The sequence below is a fragment of the Microcaecilia unicolor genome, chromosome 1 (genome assembly GCF_901765095.1).
Source record: "Microcaecilia unicolor chromosome 1, aMicUni1.1, whole genome shotgun sequence".
Taxonomy (NCBI): Eukaryota; Metazoa; Chordata; class Amphibia; order Gymnophiona; family Siphonopidae; genus Microcaecilia; species Microcaecilia unicolor.
In genome coordinates, this window is record NC_044031.1 from 652,135,223 (window position 1) to 652,157,528 (window position 22,306).

The window sequence follows — 22,306 nt, forward strand, 5'->3', positions numbered from 1 at the left end:
CCGGAGTTGCCATCAAAACCCACTCCAGCCCATCCTGATCTGTCTTTGCCATACATGGGACACTGACCATAGAAGCAGGGCCACCAAGAGGGGGGGGGGACACAAAATTCCCCTGGGCCTGGCCTCCAAGGGGGGCCCGGCATCAGAGTCTGTCTCTCACCCAGGTCCCGACAGAAGCAAGAGAGAGACAGACTCCAATGCCGGGCCCCCCTTAGAGGCTGGGGAGGAGCAGACACAGGATTCCAAATTGGGTTCGGCTCTGGGGCCTCTGGTTTGGCTGGCGGAGGTTCCCAAGCTCCGCCAGCACAAGCCTTCCTCCAGTGCTGTTCTCCGCAGCGTTGCCTGCCAAGCTTCCCCTCATGTTGCGCACAGGGGCGTTGCTGCTATGGGGCCACGGGGGCCTGGGCCTCCGTAGATTTGGCCCTGGACCCCCCTACCGACGACCCTCTCGACCCCCCCGCTGCTCGCCTGCCTGCTCACTCGCCGTCACCGTCGCCTACCTATGCTGGCGGGGGACCCCATCCTCCGCCAGACCCTCTCGACCCCCCCCCCCCCGCCGCTCGCCTGCCCGCTCACTCGCCGTCACCGCCGCCTACCTTTGCTGGCGGGGGACCCCATCCCCCCCCCAGCCGAAGTCTTCTTCCTTCCTTTCAGGTTTCTGAGTCTGACATACAACATGCAGGACATCAGACTCAGAAACCTGAAAGGAAGGAAGAAGACTTTGGCTGGCAGGGGATGGGGTCCCCCGCCAGCACAGGTAGGTGACGGTGAGTGAGCTGGCAGGCAGGCGAGGGGGTCGAAAGGGGCGGCGGCGGCGGGGGGGGTGTGGGCGATGATGATGGCGGCGGCGGCAGTGGGGGGGGTGTGTGGGTGATGATGATGGCGGTGCCAGGGGGTGGTGGCAGTGCCAGGGGGAGCTAAAATGTGCCCCCTCACCTCTGCTCTGGCCCCCCCTACTACTGAAGGTCAGATACGCCCCTGGTTGCGCATGCTCGGTTTTGATGAACTTGAGCTTGCGAGACGTAAGGGGAAGCACCCACAGGGCAGGCAATGCGGCGGAGAACAGCACTGGAGAAAGGGCTTATGCTGGAGGGCCTTGGGGACCCCCGCCAGCCAAGGTATGTGGAGTTATGGCAGGGGGCAGGGAGGTGGGGCAAAATGTGCTGCAGCTCCCCCAACTTTTGAAGTCTGGCTACACAGTGTCCTGGGGGGGGGGGGGGGAGGCGGCAGCAGTGGCGGTCCTGCCCGGGGGGGGGGGCATATTGGCTGTTCTGCCCCAGGCCCGGCTTACTCTCTCTGCGGCCCTGCATAGAAGTCTGGCTTCACTTCCTCATTGCTAGAGCTGCCATTTAAGCACCACTCCTGCCTATCGTAAATGAACTTATAACTGATGATGTGTTAAGTTTTGTTTTGATACTATCCTCTTTCTATTTAGAGATCCTTTGTGTCTATCCCACACATTTTAAAATTCCATCACTGTTTTTGCCTTTATCACCTCCACCGGGAGGGCATTCCAGGCATCCACCACCCTCTCCATGAAAAAGTCTTCACGGAGAACAGTTCTCTTTGAATTGTTTCAGCTTTATCTTTAAAAAAAAAAGTTGGCCAGCTCTTCAGCTAATGGCTGAGAATTAGATATTAGCCTAGGAAAAAGTATTTCTAACTAGAGAAAAAAAAATTCTGGTCTGAGTTGGGATATCCTACCAGCTCAGAATAATACAATTTATTAGCCTCTTGTACCTCCATTTTATATCCAATCCCGTCTTTTCTGGGGATCCTTTGTTTTCCTCCAAGGACACTCGGCTTGGCAACAAACCTGCTTTAAAAGACATAAGGGTTGTGAGTACCAGGAAGATGAAAATCTTCTCATAAGACATTTAGAATAATAAGGATATAGACTGATTCCAGTTAGCAAACACTGAGGTAGGATTACACTTACCTGACCATAAAAGAGGTGCTACATGGGACCAGTATTTATCGGAATCTATTTGTCCTGATCGCATTTTAATCTACGCTCTGATAGGTCAGCCCCTTGCATGCAATCCTCTCCCTCCAATCAAGGGCTGCCAACAGTGACCTTGAGTGAACTTCACTGTGACCTATTCTCAGGCTCTCTCTCTCTCCCTGTCTTCTTAAAGATGAACCTTCTTTTCACCCAAACACACAAACTCAGTCTTACTTCTCAACTACTTCATTTCCTCTACTGAATATCTCCACCTTAAACACTTCTTCTTCAGAACTTCACCTTCATTCCCAGCAAGAATCACTATTTGTTCGATGGCCCTTGAACTGGGGCAGCAAGCTTCTGACTTCAACTATGCACTGTCCCCCTAATTCTGCAAAAGTCACCAAAACTAGTGTGTGCAAATTTTGACACGTGCCCAATTTGCACATACAATATGATTAAATAACAAGCTAATTAGAGCCAATAATTGGCTTTTTAACATGCAATTATTGGCACTAGTTAAATTTAATTGACGTTTACGTGCGTAAATTTAGACATGGGATCCACGTCTAAATTTTATGCGTTATTTGAAAAGGGGGTGCAGAAATGGGAGGGGCATGGGCGGAAAGGAGGCGTTTCTAAAATGAATGTGCATTGTTGTAGAATAATGGGGATAAGCACCTAATGTAGGTGTGTACATTTGCACCACGTTTCAGTTGGTGCACATGGCCACGCCTAAAGTTAGGAATGATTCCCGGACATAAATGCTATTCTATAAACCATGCCTAACTTTAAGCATGACTTATAGAATAGAGATTTTTTTTCAGAACCTAGCCCATATGTAAGAACATAAGAGTAGCCATACTGGGTCAGACCAATGGTTCATCTAGCCTAGTATTCTGTTTCCAAACAGTGGCCAAGCCAGGTCACAAGTACCAGAAAGAAACCCAAAACATGGCAACATTCCATGCTACAATTCCCAAGGCAAGCAGTTGCTTCCCCATGTCTGTCTCAATAGCAGACTTTGGACTTTTCCTCCAGGAACTTGTCCAAACCTTTTTTAAACCCAGATATGCTAACCACTGTTACCACTTCCTCCAGCAAAGAGTTCTAGAGTTCGTTGAGTGAAAAAATATTTCCTCCTATTTGTTTTGAAAGTATTTCCATGTAGTTTCCTTGAGTGTTCCCTAGTCTTTGTACTTTTTGAATGAGTAAAAAATCAATTCACTTCTACACCACTCAGGATTTTGTAGACCTCAATCATATCTCCCCTCATCTGTCTCTTTTCAAAGCTGAAGAGCCCTAACCTCTTTAGCCTTTCCCCTTACGAGAGGAGTTCCATTCCCTTTATCATTTTGGTCACTTTTCTTTGAACCTTTTCTAATTCCACTATATCTTTTTTGAGATATGACAACCAGATAAACATAAAGGAATCCTGTTCAGAAGGAATGGATCCTAAGGAGCTTAGCTGAGATTGGGTGGCAGAGCCGGTGGCGGGAGGCGGGGATGGTGCAGGGCAGACTTATACGGTCTGTGCCAGAGCCAGTGGTGAGAGGCGGGACTGGTGCCATCCTCGATCCACTTCAATCCGGTTTTCGCCCCCTGCACTCGTCTGAAACGGCACTCTCTAAAGTTTGCAATGACCTGCTCCTGGCCAAATCCAGAGGTCACTACTCCATCCTCATCCTCCTCGATCTTTCCGCCGCGTTTGACACTGTCAATCATGATTTACTTCTTGCCACGCTGTCCTCTTTTGGGTTCCAAGGCCCTGTCCTCTCCTGGTTCTCCTCTTATCTCTCCCACTGCACCTTCAGGGTACACTCCCATGGATCTTCCTCCACTCCCATCCCACTATCCGTTGGAGTTCCCCAGGGATCTGTCCTTGGACCCCTTCTCTTCTCAATTTACACCTCTTCCCTGGGCTCGCTGATCTCGTCTCATGGTTTTCAGTATCATCTTTATGCTGATGACACCCAGCTATACCTCTCCACACCTGACATCACCGCGGAGACCCAGGCCAAGGTATCGGCCTGTTTATCCGACATTGCGGCATGGATGTCCAACCGCCACCTGAAGCTGAACATGTCCAAGACCGAGCTCCTCGTCTTTCCTCCTAAACCCACCTCTCCTCTTCCTCCACTCTCTATCTCTGTTGATAACACCCTTATCCTCCCCGTCCCATCTGCCCGCAACCTCGGAGTCATCTTCGACTCCTCCCTCTCCTTCTCTGCGCATATCCAACAGACTGCCAAGACCTGTCGCTTCTTCCTCTTCAACATCAGCAAAATTCGCCCTTTCCTCTCTGAGCATACCACCAGAACTCTCGTCCACGCTCTCATTACCTCTCGCCTTGATTACTGCAACTTACTCCTCACCGGCCTCCCACTCGGCCACCTATCCCCCCTTCAATCCGTTCAGAATGCTGCTGCACGTCTTATATTCCGCCAAAACTGATATACTCATATCACCCCTCTCCTCAAATCACTTCATTGGCTTCCGATCAGATATCGCATACAATTCAAGCTCCTCCTCCTTACCTACAAATGCACTCAGTCTGCGGCTCCTCACTACCTCTCCACCCTCATCTCCCCCTATGTTCCCGCCCGCAACCTCCGCTCACAGGACAAAGCCCTTCTCTCAGTACCCTTCTCCACTACTGCCAACTCCAGGCTCCGCTCATTCTGCCTTGCCTCACCCTATGCCTGGAACAATCTTCCTTTACCCATACGCCATGCCCCCTCCCTACCCATCTTCAAATCTCTGCTTAAAACTCACCTTTTCAATGCTGCCTTCGGCGCCTAACCGCTCTAGAAATATGAAATGGCCCAGTCTATCCACCCTATCAGATTAACTGTTCACTCGTCCTCTAGATTGTTCACTTGTCTTTAGATTGTTCTCTTGTCTTTTAGATTGTAAGCTCTTTGAGCAGGGACTGTCCTTCTATGTTTAAATTGTACAGCGCTGCGTAACCCTAGTAGCGCTTTAGAAATGCTAGTTAGTAGTAGTAGTAGTAGGTTGGGAGGCGGGGATAGTGCTGGGCAGACTTATACGGTCTGTGCCAGAACCGGTGGTGGGAGGCGGGGCTAGTGGTTGGGAGGCGGGGATAGTGCTGGGCAGACTTATACAGTCTGTGCCCTGAAAAGGACAGGTACAAATCAAGGTAAGGTATACACAAAAAGTAGCACATATGAGTTTATCTTGTTGGGCAGACTGGATGGACCGTGCAGGTCTTTTTCTGCCGTCAACTACTATGTTACTATGTAGAACTGAAAGCAATACTCAAGGTGCGGTCATACCCTGTTTCCCCGAAAGTAAAACATCCCCCGAAAATAAGACCTAGTAGAGGTTTTCCTTAATTGGTAGATATAAGGCCTCCCCCGAAAGTAAGACCTAGCAAATTTTTGTTTGAAAGCAGGGCCGCCGAGAGCCGGACAAGGCCGCCCCCGGGCCACCCCCCCCCCACCCGAGGTCGCTGGGCCCCCCTTCCACCCACCCTCCGTCGCTCCCGGAACTAACCTTAAACGCCTCCTTTCACCTTCACAGCAAGCAGCAGCAGGGCAGACCTCTCCTTCCTTCCATGCCCCACCCTTGCAGACGTTACGTCAGGCGAGGGCGAGACACGGAAGGAAGGAGTGGCCTGCCCTGCTGCTGCTTGCTGCGAAGGTGAAAGGAGGCGTTTACGGTTACTTCTGGGAGCGACAGAGGGCGGGCAGGCCAACCCCGATCCAACCCCAATGTTTCCCCGAAAAATAAGACAGTCCCTGAAAATAAGACCTAGCGCATTTTGGGGGGCAAAAATTAATATAAGACAGTGTCTTATTTTCGGGGAAACACGGTACCATGGAGCGATACAGAGGCATTATAGTATTTTTGGTCTTATTCATCATCCCTTTCCTAATAATTCCTAGCATTCTATTTGCTTTTTTGGCCACCGCCGCACACTGAGCAGAAGATTTTAGTATATTATCTACAACGACACCTAGATCTTTTTCTTGAGTGCGGATCCCCAAGATAGACCCTAGCATCAGGTAACTATGATTCGGATTATTCTTTCCAATGTGCATCGCCTTGCATTTGTCCACATTAAATTTCATCTGCCATTTGAATATTTTTGTGTCATCTGCAAATTTAATCACCTCACTCATCATTCTGATTTCCATATCATTTATAAATATAGTAAATAGCACCGGTCCCAGTACAGATCCCTGTGGACTGTTCATCCTCCTCCATTGAGAAATGATCATTCAACCCTATGCTCTGTTTTCTGTCCAATAACCAATTCCTAATTTACACCAGAACCGCGCCTCCTATCCCATGATTCTTTAATTTTCTTAGGAGTCTCTCATGAGGAAATTTTATCAAAAGCTTTCTGAAAATCTAGATACACTACATCAACTGACTCACCTTTATCTGCATGTTTATTCATTCCTTCAAAGAAATGAAGCAAATTGGTGAGGTAAGACTTCCCTTGGCTGAACCCATGCTGACTCTATCCCATTAAACCATGTTTGTCTATGTGTTCCATAATTTTACTCTTTATAATAGTTTCCCTATTTTGCCTGACACCGACGTCAGGCTTACCGGTCTGTAATTTCCTGGATCACCCCTGGAACCCTTTATAAAAATCGGCCTATATTTATCCTGGAAATAAACAGTTGAAAATTCTGAAAAAAAAGAGTTTTCTTGTACTGTAGATGTTGACATGTTGGGTTTCTACTATCTGGATATTAGTGCATGTGCATGCATTAAGAGGGCCAGATTCATGCATAACTGCAGCTCCTTGTGACCCTGGGCAAGTCACTTAACCCTCCACTGCCCCAAGTACAAAACTTAGATTGTGAGCCCACTGGGGACAATGTACCTGGATATAATTGTGTACAGCACTGCATATGTCTAGTAGCTCTGCAGAAATGATAAATAATAGTAGTTGTAGTAGCTGCCAAGCTACCCAGTTCCAGGAAGGAGACTTTTGGCCAGTCCTGGTTTCAATCTTACCCTAACCCTCAACCCTCATGCGGAAATGACCACTCTGGGGGCCTCATCTTATTTTTAAGGTAGTATCACAGTAGTGAGGTTTACACAAGTGTTAGCTTAGACATGGGCAGACTTGCTTTGCACAAGAGAGATGACTCCAGCAGCTGCCCTTCATTGTAGTAAAAATGGCCTAAATAAGTTAAGTGCAGTATGAGTTTTATCCACTAGGTGGAGTGAGAGTGTATCCATTTGTGTCTATACATAGTGACTATGAGAAGGGAAATCAAAGGTTATATTGGGGGGGAGGGGGAGCTGCTAATCAAATGGCAATCAAGTCAGCCATGCCTCATGAAAACAAGCTGTAAATCATGCATGTTCTGTTAAATGCAGTGGAGCCAATATTCAGCAAGCATTTTTTTAATGCTCCCTGTGACATTTTAATAAGCACATAAATTCAGCATCACTATCCAGACTGACAGTTGGCAACACTGAATCTGCATGGATAGTGCTCGCCACTGGCCCCTATGCATAGTGTGGCAATATTCAGCTGTTTTCCTTATAGCTAAGCAGGACAGATTTTTTTTCAGGCCTAAATTAAACTGCTACAGCGACAGTGTTAGTAGTTGAATAGTTCAGCTATCTATATAGTTGGGAGAAACGCCCTTGCTGTCAGAAAGGGGACTTGCACGTGTTCTGTCCTTGCAAAGTATTACTTGTACTAAGCTTGAGAGTCATTTAAACCAGAAAATAGAGCATCACTATGAGAAGACTCAGAACTCTTGAACCAAAATCTTCTTTAATGCAGAAATTAAACAAGGAAAAATGTCCTGCCTCCATGCAAATGGGGGGCAGAGCAACATGTTTAGAGGCTGCTGCTGAATACCTGATCCAATGAACATCACTGTTTCCCACTGTACCTCATTCAGTTAAAAAATGTTTCCCTACTCTCACTGTAATCCCTTTTTTTCTACTCTCTCACTAGTGGTCACATATACACTGCAGTATTTCCATCTTCGAGGTAAGTTTTCTCCTCTGTAACTGCCAAGACACTGCTAATTACAGAACAGAGACAATCAGATGCTGCCAGTTACCTCTCCTGCTAATCTGTTTATTTATTTATTTGCATTTGTATCCCACATTTTCCCACCTATTTGCGGGCTCAGTGTGGCTTACAATACATTGTGAATGATGAAAATACAATTTGTTGCAATACGCTTATGGGTTACATTGTGAAGAGTTGTGGGAAGATAGAGTAAAGTCAGGATATCATGTGGGAACAGAACAATGGAATATAACAGTGGGGAGTTGAGAGGGCGCTAAAACAGTATCAAGGGAACATAAAGGTCTAATAATTTATCTGCGGGTAGAGTTTTAAGAGTGGTGAAGATACGGGGGAAGAGAATCTGTTATTATGGGGCATGGGATCTAACCAATCAGATGTCACCAGTGCCATCACCCAGCCAATCACAGTACCCACCACTCAGGTGCTGACCGACTGCTACAGTCTGTGCACAGATGTTCCAAGTTCTAATTTTGTATATTTAATAATCAATGAAATGACAAAACAAATAAGTGATGTGTCAAAGAAATGTACCAGTGAGTGGGCCCAGGTGGGCAGAAGCCCACCCAGTTTGAGCTCAGACCCACCCAAAATTGGCACACCCATGCTATGGCTGATAGAGATCCTCAAGCCCCTCCAGCTGAGGAATTCTTCCACCAATGGCCAGAACCATTTCCAAGTTTGGAAGTGGCAGCAGTGTTTTTGAGCCACCGCCACTGCCAGCCCCCTGCACACGCTCAGTTTTGAAGCATGCATGAGAATGTGGGGGGGGGGGGGGGGGGGGCAGCAGCAGCTTGGGGACACTGCCACTTGCTGCCAAGCTGGAAAGAGTACTGGCCACTGGTGAAGAAGCAGGGCTTGGGGATCCCTGTCAGTTCAGGTATTTACATTTTGAATATGGGAGGTGTGCTGGGGAGCACGGAGGAGGCACAGCAGAGAGAGGACAGGGCAGAGAGAAAATTATATGCCCACCCACTCTGGGCTCAGGCCCATAAAACTGATACTCTGATTATGCCACTGTAATGTACACTACACCGATAACACAGAAATAGTTCTGTACCTTTCACACAAGGTAAGGGCCTGGCCCAGGGATGCTGAAGGAAGAGGAGCCGCTCAGCTCTAACCTGCCCTCCAGGAGGTGCAATAGCAGCCAGTAGGAGTAAGTCTGCAGCTGCTCAGCCCTATCCTCCCTGCAGATGATGCTATACAAATGAAGGGGGGGGGTGATGTCTGTAGCAGTTAATCACTGTCCTCCCCAAGGGGAGCTATAACAGTGAAGAGAGGTGTGGGGTGTCTGCAACCGTTCAGCTGTACTCTCCCCCATAGAAGGTACTAGAAGTCTACAATTTCTGAGCATGAGAAAGGAGAAGCCTTGAGCTGCCCTGTCTGAATTTCACTTTTCTCCATCTCTCGTGATGTCATATTACAGGACGTGCTCAGCCATTGCGCATGCTTTTGGAAGACCAGGGCCTAAGCTGGGAGGACGAAGTTGTGAGCCCTGAAACCTGGTATCAGGGAGATTTGAAGAAGACTTGTGTAGGTATCAGGGGCAGGGCATGCCTCTATTCTGTATACATCTCTGGGTTTGCTGCTGCCTTGTGTATGTGTTTTGGTTATATCTACCCTGTAGCTCTGCCTATACCTCTCATTCTGCCTCAGCTCTCTTAAACCGGAGCCTTCACATTTTGTTAGCCCCACTGAGAGAGGCCGAAAGGTATGCAACCCCCTAATGGTAGTGAAAAAGCTCTCACCTTCCAGGACCTTCTCCTGCCCAAGGAGGAGACTTTCATGTTTCAAAAGCTTGCATCTTTAAATATTTAAAAGCCCTCTAGAATGTACTTTTCCTGCCTACTTATTATGCTTGTTTTCTTTTGCCTAACTGTATCCTTCCAGGTGAGATAGACAGAAAGTTCTGGACATCTCTTTATTAAGTCTGGGTGATAGGTATTGATCAAGAAACAGAATCAGAGCAGGATTAACCCTTTGATGGGCCCTAGGCAAACAAGCACCCATTGTAGTTGTAATATAGATATACACTGACTGTAGACCCCATGCAGAAGTTGAGGTCTAAGATATTTGACCATTTTGTAAGTGAATTCACATTATATTATTCTATAATATACTATAATGTACAATAAAAAGGGGGGGGGGGAAGCAACCCTTGACTGCTTAATAAGCAATTCTACATTATTTGGGATCTACAGTGTACTAGGGGTATACAGCCTGAAAATTACTGGGTTGTATCTTTTCCCATGCCATTTACAGAAATGTTTATTTTTTTTTTGGGGGGGGGGGGAGAGAGAGAAGGTTGGCATTTTTTCATTACTGAAGCGATGTTAAGAGTGCATGCTGATTGCCGGAGGATGTGGTAATAGCAGTTAGCATATCAGGGTTTTAAAAAGGTTTGGACAAGTTCCTGGAGGAAAAGTCCATAGTCTGCTGTTGAGACAGACATAGGGAAGCCACTGTTTGACCCGGGATTGGTAGCATGGAATCTTACTACTAGTTGGGTTTCTGCCAGGTACTTGTGACCTGGATTGGCCACTGTTGGAAACAGGATACTGGGCTTGATGAATCATCAGTCTGACCCAGTATGGCTACTCTTATGTTCACACTCTTTGGGAAGAGTGTGTGCATTTTTGCAGACTGTACACTATTCCTGAAAAGTGTGCACTGTTCCTGAAGAGGGCGCACTATTTCCAAAAAGGATGCTCTCTTTCAGAAGGACTGCACTCTCTTTCCCAATAGTGTACACAGACACAAACCATTGCACAAGCATGAGTAGCACGAGCATGTACACGCTATTGAGAACAAATGTGCACTCTCTGAAAGGGTGCAGCCTCTTTGTGTATAGTGCGCCCTCTTCAGGAATACTGTACACTATTTTCAAATAGTGTACATAGTGTTGGAAGAGTGCGCACTCAATGATACACGAAGAAATACTAAATTTTGCGGTTTTCTCCTTTTGTTTTCATTTGACGATGACATAAAACAATGTGGAAAATGTTGTTTCAAAGGAATGCGCAACCCTACAGTGTATTTTAAAATTCCCACAAGCAGGGCTTTACTTAGTTCTGACTCAGAGGAGGATGCTGTGAGCACTTCTCGTAGACTGGACGATGGCAGTACACAGGGGGTGGGGCCTGGGGGGAAAATAGACAGACAGACCTCTGTGGGCATTAGTGACTCTGGTATCCTTTTTCCATTCCCACCCTTTTTCTGCCAGCTACTGAGTATCAGGGTGAAATCTGCCTTGGGAGTCATCGAATTACACAGTTGAGATGGCCCCTCATAAACATTAGGGCCTTAGTTAAGGGCTTAGTTTGCCTATGCCTTAATCCTGCCCTGAATGTAACTCTCTTTCTGGTCTCACACAGGCATTTGGGCAGCTGCCAGCATTGAAAGATGGCGACTTTATTCTTTTCCAGTCAAATGCGATCCTGCGCTACCTGGGCCGAGCACACAGTAAGTGAATCTCTGTGCCTGACACACACTTGTGGCCTGGGATCCCCTTTCAAAAGTGACTGCCAAAAGGAAGATATGAGCTCAGAGGGATCAGCTAGCCAGCACGGTACAAATACATGCTTTGGTGCAGATTCAGCGTGACTCAGAAAACAAGTACATTTTCTAGGGTTACCTGGTGGCACCAGGGTGGAGAGTCTGAGTCAGTCTTGGTTACATTCCATTGTTCGTATGACCTTTCTATAAACAAAGCAGGATTGCAAGTCCCTACACGTAAAGGGATAAGCGCAGAGCTGGTTTAGTCTGTCCCCTTTCATATGAAGTTATCTGATAATCTGACTCTCATTTCTTGTAGCTGAATTCTCTGCCACCTCTCTATCTGACTTTATCTCCCTGCCTGTCATCAGTGCACTGCTCTTCAATCCTGTCCTGTAGGCCAATGCTCAGAACCTAAAGCCAAGGCTAGAGTTGATTAGCTCTGGACTAACACCAGCGCTAATCTGAGCAGAATGTTTAGAGGGCTCTAGCGCAGGAAACAATGTGTGCGCCATAGATTAGTGCAAATAGTATTTAATAGGGCTGCACGTTAATCACTCTTTAAAAAAATTAATCACGATTATTGATTAACCACTCTTCCTCCCCCAACCGCACACCCGATCCGGCATCTTTTCTTCCCCTCCCGGACCACCGACGGCTCTCTCCTTTCTTCCCCTCCCTTCCCGGTTTACCTTATTATTTGCAGTAAATCTTCACCCTCCAGCGGCAGTGTATTGAAACACTGCCTTGGCCTGCATCGGGCCTTTCCTTCTGCAGAGACGCCAAGGGTGGCCTATCCCAGTGCTGGAGATTTTCCACCGCAGTGCTGGAGTCTGAAGGCCAAATGAGTGTGATTTTTCTCGTGAGCCCCAGCCATGTGTAAAAATCTAGTTCTGGCAGATGCACATTCCAAAAACCTACATATTCCAATCAATAAATAGAAAATAAAAGTATCTTTTCTACATTTGTTGTCAGAGATGCCAAGGATGGCCCTTCCAGAAGAGTGACATGGGCCACCCCAATAAGTGAAATTGAAGGTCAATGAGAGAGGTTTTTCTCTTAGTGCATTCAATCTATAAATTTGAAATGGTGGTAAAGGGACTGAAATCCAAGCAAGGGCTGCTGCCTACACTTATTGAAAAGTAATGCCTTCATGTGTCTTCATGGATGACATGTTACATATTTAAAACACAATTATTTCAAACACTTAACATGAAACTACATACAACCTATGGAAACAATTCAACTGTATTTAAAGATCCTTCATCTGGCAGGATCTCAAGATTTAAGCTTGGTCACACACACGTCTGCTATATTTTAGGGGTTCTGCCATAGTACAATGTTTGGGAATCACTGCCTTAGTTGGAGACAAAAAACCCAGATAGACCCTCAACAAATATGAAACAAGGAACCATACATCAGTAATAGAGGTATGGAGGCATGAACTGAAACCTCAGGAAGTCAGACTTGGCACCCAACAATAACAGAGCGATAGAAACTGAAATGCAAAATACCAGAGATAGGCATTTTCAAAAGCTGACATATTCCAATTAATAAATTCAGAATAACATAATTTTTTCTACCCTTGTTGTCTGAGCATTTTATTTTTCTATTTGTGCTGGTCCTGGTGTCTCTTTTCTGCTTTTTTCCTATCTGTGCAGGGTCTCCTGTCCATTTGAATTTTCTTCTCTTTCCATGTTCACCCATCCATCTTCCCTCTGTGTCCCTATCTGTTGTGTCCAACATTTCCCCTCTGTATCTGTCTCTATATCTCCCTCCCTCCAGTACAAATACCAGAGGACATTCAATAAAATTACATGGAAATACTAGTAAAAAAAGACCTGTTTCTTAACGCAATGAAACGAGCGCTAGCAATGTAACATAGTAACATAGTAGATGACGGCAGAAAAAGACCTGCATGGTCCATCCAGTCTGCCCAACAAGATAACTCATATTTGCTGCTTTTTGTGTATACCCTACTTTGATTTGTACCTGTGCTCTTCAGGGCACAGACCGTATAAGTTTGCCCAGCACTATCCCCGCCTCCCAACCACCAGCCCCTCCTCCCAACCACCGGCTCTGGCACAGACCGTATAAGTCTGCCCAGCACTATCCCCGCCTCCTAACCACCAGCCCCACCTCCCGATCTTGACTAAGCTCCTGAGGATCCATTCCTTTGGCACAGGATTCCTTTATGCTTATCCCACGCATGTTTGAATTCCGTTACTGTTTTCATTTCCACCACCTCCCACGGGAGGGCATTCCAAGCATCCACTACTCTCTCCGTGAAAAAATACTTCCTGACATTAATGTTTCCACGGTTGTATTCTGAATATAATTGTTGTTTACTTGTGTAAGATTTCTTTATATACAATATTTTTTGTGTAAACTGTGCTACAATTTGGTAAAAGCTTTCCTTGTTCAGGCCCTTCAATCAGTTTAACAATCACATCAGAAGAGCTCCTTACTCGTGAGAATGCAACATACAGTTGCCCATGTGAGAGACTGAGAGTGACAGTGTGTTTTACAGACAGTGTAAGAGAGAGATACACAGAGTGATTGAGTGTGTGATGTGTGTGTGAGTGACAAAGTGATTAAATGTTTGTCTTCCCTTCCGTTCTGTGCACTTGCCTCCACTGATGTTTGTACCTCCCTGTATATGATTGTTTGTTAGAGATTCAATCCACTCCACTTTCCTCATCCAAGTTCCGTTCTGTCTGATTGGTTCTTCATTCCTGTGACGTCGCGTTTGTTTGCTTCGCAACTATGCAGCATTCCGTTTCCTCGACGTGAGGGCGAGGACAGTGAGAGCCAATGAAACGCTGAACTACAGACTTACAAACCCTACACTGCCACAGTGCCACGGAGTCAGCTTCAGAATGTTGGAGGTGCTTTTTATTATATAGGATAATAGGAGGAAATATTTTTTCACTCAAAGAATAGTTAAGCTCTGGGATTCATTGCTGGAGGATGTGGTAACAGCGGTTAGCGTGTATGGGTTTAAAAAAGGTTTAGACAGGTTCCTGGAGGAAAAGTCCATAGACTGCTATTGAGATAGACATGGGGGAAGCCACTGCTTGCCTTGAGATTGGTAGCATGAAATGTTGTACTTTGACCTAGATTGGCCACTGTTTGAAGCAGGATACTGGGCTAGATGGACCATTGGTCTGACCCAGAATGACTATTCTTATGTTCTTATGTACACTTATTAAGTGAACAAAAGTCAATTGTTCACTGAAGAAAATACTCAAGCAGTGCATGTCAACTTGGTGGAACAGCATTCTACTAACATTGAAATCTGTGGCAAAGAATATGGGAAGAGCTGTGTGCAATTGCCATTGAACCAGGAGCAAATAAGCAGCTCCTGACCAAATTGTGCGTAATTGATAATTCCTTGCTGGCAGAAGTTGTTATTGTTATATGCTCTGCTACACTCCTCCAGAGGTGCAGTCTGCTCGCACAGGGTTTGGGCATTCAAGGATGCGGTGGCCATCTTGGAGGTAGTATCTCCAGGATAGGACGGCCATCTTGGAGTTGAGCAGCTTCAGGAAGGAAGCCCATATTTGGGCATAGAGCATCTCCTCTGATGGGGGCGGCCATCTTGGAACAGCTGCACATGGTTGAGCCTAATTCTTCCACTATTTAAAGTCCTGTTTCCAGTCCTTCCATGCTTCGGCTTCTATTTGCGTAGAGGTTGTGGTCTTCATCTGTTCCAGTGGTTTCCTGTGTTCCTGACCTTGGATTGCTTACTGACCACGCGTTGTGTTACTGCCTGCCTTGACCTTGGACTGTTTACTGACTATTCTTTGCTCTGCCATTTACGGGCTGTGGACTGTATTTGTTTGCCCACCTGTCTGGTCAGTGGTCGTGCAACCCCGCTGGTTCCGGAAGTCCTGCCGGCCACTCAAACCCAGGGGCTCAACTCCTGGGGGGTGGCAGTGGCTAAGTGCAAGTGAAGCTAGGGGTTGTCTGGCTGCCTGACCGAGTGCGGTGTCACTCCATCTTCACCGTGCTCAGTCGGGGCACAAGGGCTCACTCATCCCCAGTCATAACAGTTATAGTGTTGGAACCATTTGACAGAGCTACAAAAGTACTGTCAACAGATCTTAAGTTCATAAGTATTGCTATACTGTGACAGATCAAAAGTCCATCAAGTCCAGCATCCTGTTTCCAACAGTGGCTAATCCAGGTCACAAATACCAGGCAAGATCCTGAAACAGTTAAATACATTTTATACTGCTTATCCCAAAAATAGCAGTGGATTTTCCCCAAGTCAATTTAATAATGGTCTATGGACTTTTCCTTTAAGAAGCCATCCAGACCTTTTTTAAACTCCGCTAAGCTAACCACCTTTACCACATACTTTGGCAACGAATTCTCCGATTCGTATTAAATTTTTCTACTTTGTAGCTTCATCGCATGCCCCCTAGTCCTAGTATTTTTGGAAAGAGTAAACAAACGATTTACATCTACCCGTTCCACTACATTCATTATTTTATAGACCTCTATCATATCTCCCCTCAGCCGTCTTTTTTCCAAGCTGAAGAGCCCTAGTCTCTTCAGACTTTCCTCATAGGGAAGTCGTCCCATCCCCTTTATCATTTTCATCACCCTTCTCTGTACCTTTTCTAATTCCACTATATCTCTTTTGAGATGCGGTGACCAGAATTGAACACAATATTCAAGGTGCAGTCGCACCATGGAGCGATACAAAGGCATTATAACATCCTCACCTTTGTTTTCCATTCCTTTCCTAATAATACCTAACATTCTATTTGCTTTCTTCGCATTCAGTGCACCCTAATTGATAGCACAGCTTTGTAAAAGAATCCCTTTATGTTTTGTTTGAATTTACAACATATTTTAAATGCAGGTTGGGTACGGGGATGGGAAAGAAAGCCGTGGGGATGGTGAGGAGACGGTATTAATATGATGGGGATGGAAAAGAATTGACTGGGGATAATGAGGGGATGGTAGCAATATGATGGAGATGGGGTGGGGACAGAGTGAGGATGAGTTCACTGGGGATGGGTGGGGATGGGGACCAGATTATGTCCCTGTGCACACTTCTACTTTAGGGTAAAGTAAAACAAACACCCTGATCTGCAATACAGGGATAAACATTGCATCTCGGTCCCAGCAAAGCAATGACTTTAAATCCCAGGTCTGGCTCTCTCTATAGAGTTCACCTTCACTATAATACGCCAGTCTCTTTTTTCCTCCAAAAATTTGTCATTGGTATGTGGTAGGGGAAGATTTCCACATAAAGACAGTATGGGTGTGCAATATCTGAAGACAAATTGTGTGAGGAGGGGAGAAGGGCATGGAGGATTTTGGAAGCAGCTCAATGATGAGAATGATGTTTACAAGGAGATTGTGAAAGGGGGAGCAAGGGAGGGACAGTCATAGAATATTAGAAGTGCTTGCCACAGACCTTCGGTTTTTCTGTTGTTTCATTTCTTCCTGTCTCTTTCCCTCTTCTCAGATTTATACGGGAAAGACAAGCAGGAGGCAGCTCTGATAGACATGGTCAACGATGGTATAGAGGATCTACGATTAAAATATGTCAAGTTGATCTACCAGACCTACGTGAGTCCTCCCTCCTTTCTGCTTACTACCAAACACAGAGCCTCAGGTTGTGGACATGGACCTCCATCTCTTACGATAGGGTTACCACCTCACCCAACTCAATTCAAATAGGCTGATTTATCATCTGGGTTTTCCTCATTCTATGCTTGGAATTGTAGTTCTGATTTCATGATGAGCAGCACAATAGAACTACATCTCCCTACATGCAACAGGGCAGAACCAAGACAGGATCAGCCTGTGTGGGTTGACCTGGGTGAAACTGCAACCCTATTCATATGGTAGGAACATATCATTACCATTGACTGCAATAATTAGGGCTGAACAAATTGGGATAAAATGAGAGGATCCCAGTAGGATCATCAACTTATGCTGGTGACTTTCAAATCCATTGTTAATAGGGAGGCTACTAGGAGAACCTAAATGCACAGGGCAGGGAGAGAGAGAAAGAGAACCACAATCTCCCTTCTCTTTTACAGGATGAAGAAAAGGAACAGTACATAAAAAATCTACCCAATGATCTCCAGCACTTTGAGTGTTGCCTCTCCAAAAACAATGCAGGGAAAGGATTCATTGTGGGAGACAAGGTAAAAGATCCCCCCCCCCCCCCCCCATCCTGCAAAAAGTCAATGTTCCTACACCAGGGCACCCCAAACCTGTCCAGGTGACATCACAGCCTGTTTGATTTTCATGATTTTCACAATGAAAATACAGATGATAAATTTGCATACATTGGACACAGCACATGCAAGCCCTATCCAGCACCATCCCTCCTACAGCCAGTGTTCCTACACTATCTCCTCCCTGAAGTGCCAATCAGCACCCCTCACTCTAACACCATCCCAGGATTTCAGATAAATCCTTCCCATGGCCATCCTATACCATTCCTTCCACACCATCTGATCTCAGCCAGCATACCAACTCTCTCCTCCTCCCGCAGTCAGGGCTCTAACACAATCTCGCCTACACTAAGCTTTCCATTCAGAGCAGGTGCAAGTGTAATGGGTGCTCTAGCAAGTCTTCTGTATTACAGTCTTCCCCCCCCCCCCCCCCCCACAATTAACCGTCAAGCTCCTAGTCATAATCACCAAACATCCTGTAAAAATGTAGGGTAAAATATGTGCTGATGGTTTATCGAGTCTGTCCAGCTGCGAGGACCTACTGTTTTGCTTAGACTGCAGCTGCATTTTGCTACCCCATAAAACTGTGATCCTAGGCGACCGCCTAGTCTTATATAATGGTTGAGCTGACCCTGATTCTGACACATCCATCCCATAGTCATCACTCCTATACTGTTCCCTCCACACCATCTGACTACAGCCACTACCCCAACACCGTCCCTCATGTACAACCCCTACCCCTAAAGCCAACAATTTGACATCTTCCTCTCTGCAGTCAGCACTGCTGTAACATTTCTGCCACCTCATTCCACCAGCCAGTGCTCTTAAACCATCCTACCCCATAGCACAGCCAGTGTTCCTACATTATCCTTCACAATCAGCACATACAGTCTTCTCCCCCCCCCTCTCACCCAACCAATGTTCCTACATCTTCCACATAGTCTGTGCTTCTACACCCTCCACTATAGCCAGCTGTCCTGAACCAGTGGCATAGCCACAGGTGGGCCTGGGTGGGCCGAGGCCCACCCAACAGTAGCACACGTTTAGCAGTAGCTGTTGGGGATCCCAAGCTCCACCAGCTGAAGACTTCCCCCTGATGGTAACAAAAATGCTGCTCTCCACGATACTGGTACCTACACATGCTCAGTTTTCAGTGCATGCCTGCTGCAGACTGCGAAGGTGGGGAGAAGCATTTTCCCACCAGCTGAGATATTTTTTTGGTGTGTGGGGTGGGGGAGTACACTTGGTGCCCACCCACTTCTTGCCTGGGCCCACCCAAAATCTGCTGTCTGGCTACGCCCCTGTCCTGAACTATTCCCCTCCCTCTCTGCACTGCACCTGCTGTTTGGAATTGTGGTATTTAACATTTGTTTTGGGTCTCTGCTAGATCTCATTCGCTGATTACAGCTTCCTAGATGTGCTCCTCAATCACCTGGTCCTGGCTCCCAGCTGCCTGCAGGACTTCCCTCTGCTGAAGGCATACGTGGAACGTCTCTCTGCCCGCCCCAAGATCAAGTCCTTCCTGGAGTGCGATGCACACAAGAGCCGCCCCATCAACTGGAATCGCAAGCAGTGATCCTGGCGTTTGCACCTTCACCAGTGATCCTCTGCCATTAGCTGCCTGATCCCTTTCACATTAAGCACTCGGGACACTTTTTTTTTTTGCAAGCAGCTGCCACTGTTGTCTCTCTGAGCTGTCATCCTGTAATAGAAGTTACACTCAAGGCCAAGGTGGGAATAAAGTGTGGCAAATATAAAAAAGCAGAGGTAGTGATTTAATCAGCCAGAAATGGCTTCTGGACATTTAAATTGCTTGTCCAGGGCTGACTGGGCATATTCAGTGGCAACGTAATGACACAGTGCCATTGAAAATGCCTGGTTAGTGTTTAAGCTAGAACCGGATATTTTTTGGGGGAGGAGGGGTTCTTAGGGCAGAGTTGGCACTTGGCCAATTAAGTGCTGATATTCAGCGCTTAAGCGGCTAGGATAACTGCAGAAATAGGACCACTTAAAACATAGTCCTATCTTTATGCGGTTCATCACAGCTGCTTAAAATGCTGAATATCGCACTTAACCGTTTTCATCACCTGTGTATACTGGAAATTCAGTGCCGGAGGCTGAACATGATCCGGCACTGAATTTCTAGGGCTAACGCCGGCAGCGGTCAGCAATACGCTGAGCACCGCTAGCTGACTATCAACCTCTTAATTACTGTTCCAGTATATTGTTGGACTGCCACCTGGAGGGTCCCTCATATAACTTCCTCTTTAATCCAAATTTGCTCAAGATCCTTTTAATTCTCTTTAACATCAAAGGTTTAATTCTGCAGCAAGCACATACCATGCTCTGGTATATATATCACATGAAATATGCCCGTAAATTCCAATATATACATGAGAGATTAAACAAATCATCTCATTCCAATGTTATGTATACAGAATGATGCTTCTTGAACCATGTTATAACTGGGAAATATTGATTTAGATATTCTTTTCCTTCTTGTTTTTATCCTGGTGTTTCCTGTTCCATTGGGCTTCCAGCTCAATCAGAACCAGCCTCTGCTAGAGGTATGGTTCCTCAAGCCCTCAGTCCCAGCTAGCCTTGAGTTTATTCCTCTCCCCATCCAGCTCAATGATTACAGTATTTGGAATATTACAGAAAAATAGGTGCTTGGATTTGAATGCACATCCACACAAGGTTCTATGGGGTGTGGGATGTGAGGGTAGGGGAGGTTGTTTTCCAGGTTGATTACATCTATTGATGTATGATTCTATGCATTGAACAACTAACGTCTTAATAAAAGGATCGTACCAAAGATCTCTGTCTGAATTCTAATTTCCAGAATTACAGTACCTTCTATCACCCAAACCAGGAGAAGGCTACCTATTGTAACCATTTTACTCTGGGCTTGACAAAACAAAGAAGTAGTCCATCCTGGTTCTGTGGCTTCTTCCTCTTGTAGGTTTTACACTGGGAATCCCTTTCCTGGATTTGTGTCTAGGCAGGGGGGTCCCACTCAATAAATGCAAACACCAATAAAGGTGAACCCAATACAGAGTAAAACAATACAGTTTGCCTTTTCAAAAAATTTGAACTACATGTTTCAGGAAAACATCTGAATGCCGTTGCTATTAAACAATTGTGGATGCCAATTGATTTATTTTTAACATCCTGTTCATTTTTTGTATAATCATTTTTATACAGATTTCCTCAGATTGTTGTACTCTATGTATGTTGCTTACAATGCCTGTTTTCCACTGAAATGTTTATCGCTAATTGTTTAATTTCTAAAATTTTCAATACAAAAATTGAACTAGAAAAAACAAACAAAAAATCAAAAAACAAAATAAGTCAAATCAAATGCATTATCTCACTGATCCCAAACAAAGATGTTTTTATCCTCTCGGAAATCCATTAATTAACTTAGGACTTATTACCTTCCTCAAAGTTGTGAGCTTTGATCGTCGATGTAGTTTCCCTGCTTTTTCTGGGGGGAGGAGGCAAAGTATAAGGAAATCATATTGGCATTGGGGGAGAAGGGACCAATTTAATATCAGCACCTGCAACATTTGTGGAGGGGCGCCCCAAACTATGCCTATGGGTTTGATACCGGGCAGTAACTTGGATGGGATCTTTTTTTTCCCAATATATTTTATTGAAATTTTTTTTCCAAACATACAATAAACCAAGAGACAAGGAAAATCTAAAGAAAGGAGAAGGGAGAAAATACCGTGTCGGCATGCCAGAATGCTCTTAACGTCATAAGAAGCGTATAAAAAAAACCTTGATACAACCAGATAATGATTGGGATATAATGCAGTCTGAAGAGATTGAAGATAATGTTCCACAGGAGTCCAAACTTTTTTCTTAGAGAAAGTTGTCCGAAAATTTTCCGCCATTGCATATTCAAATTTTTGATGTTGTAGAACCGTGTTCCACCAGAAATGGACATTTATAAGTGAGCGGATTTCCAGTTTTGTAGAATATGTTTCTGTGCAATAGTAAGCAAAACGTCCAATAATTTTGCCTGTGGAGCTGATAAATTCAGTTGTTTAGAAGAAGACTTGAGAATTACTATGGAAGATGAAAAGTCACAATTGATCAACAAGATCTGTTGAATAATACACCATATTACTTTCCAAAATTTAGAGACTACCCAGCTTATTTTCAAAAGAGATCGCCGGCCATCTTCTGACACAAATCGGGAGATGGCTGGCCATCTCCTGAAGCCGGCCAAATCGGTATAATCGAAAGCCGATTTTGGCCGGCTCCAACAGCTTTCCATCGCCGGGACAGCCAAAGTTCCCAGAGGCGTGTCAGAAGGGTTGCAAAGGCAGGACAGGGGCGTGCAGGGGCATGCTTATGAGATGGGCACCCTCGGTCGATAATGGAAAAAAGAAGGGTGTCCCTGGCGAGAATTTGGTCCCTTTTTTTCAGGTCCAAGTCCCAAAACAGTGCCCGAATTGACCAGATGACCACCGGAGGGAATTGGGGATCACCTCCCCTGACTCCCCCAGTGGTCACTAATCCCCTCCCACCCTCAAAAAAACAACTTTAAAAACTTTTTTTGCCAGCCTCTATGCCAGCCTCAAATGTCATACTCAGGTCCATCGCAGCAGTATA

General features: G+C 45.7%; 1 protein-coding gene across 1 annotated transcript in view; it reads left to right on the forward strand.

Annotated features, from left to right (window-relative positions):
• LOC115456748 (glutathione S-transferase P-like) overlaps positions 1-20,500 on the forward strand; it is a 38,304-nt gene extending 17,804 nt beyond the window's left edge. The window contains exons 2-7 of the mRNA XM_030186021.1: positions 7,902-7,937; positions 9,409-9,515; positions 11,357-11,444; positions 16,963-17,066; positions 17,543-17,650; positions 19,071-20,500. Of these exons, the coding sequence (XP_030041881.1) occupies positions 7,902-7,937; positions 9,409-9,515; positions 11,357-11,444; positions 16,963-17,066; positions 17,543-17,650; positions 19,071-19,259 (632 nt within the window). The 3' untranslated portion in view covers positions 19,260-20,500. The remainder of the gene's footprint in view (positions 1-7,901; positions 7,938-9,408; positions 9,516-11,356; positions 11,445-16,962; positions 17,067-17,542; positions 17,651-19,070) is intronic.
• The last annotated feature ends 1,806 nt before the right edge of the window (positions 20,501-22,306 follow it).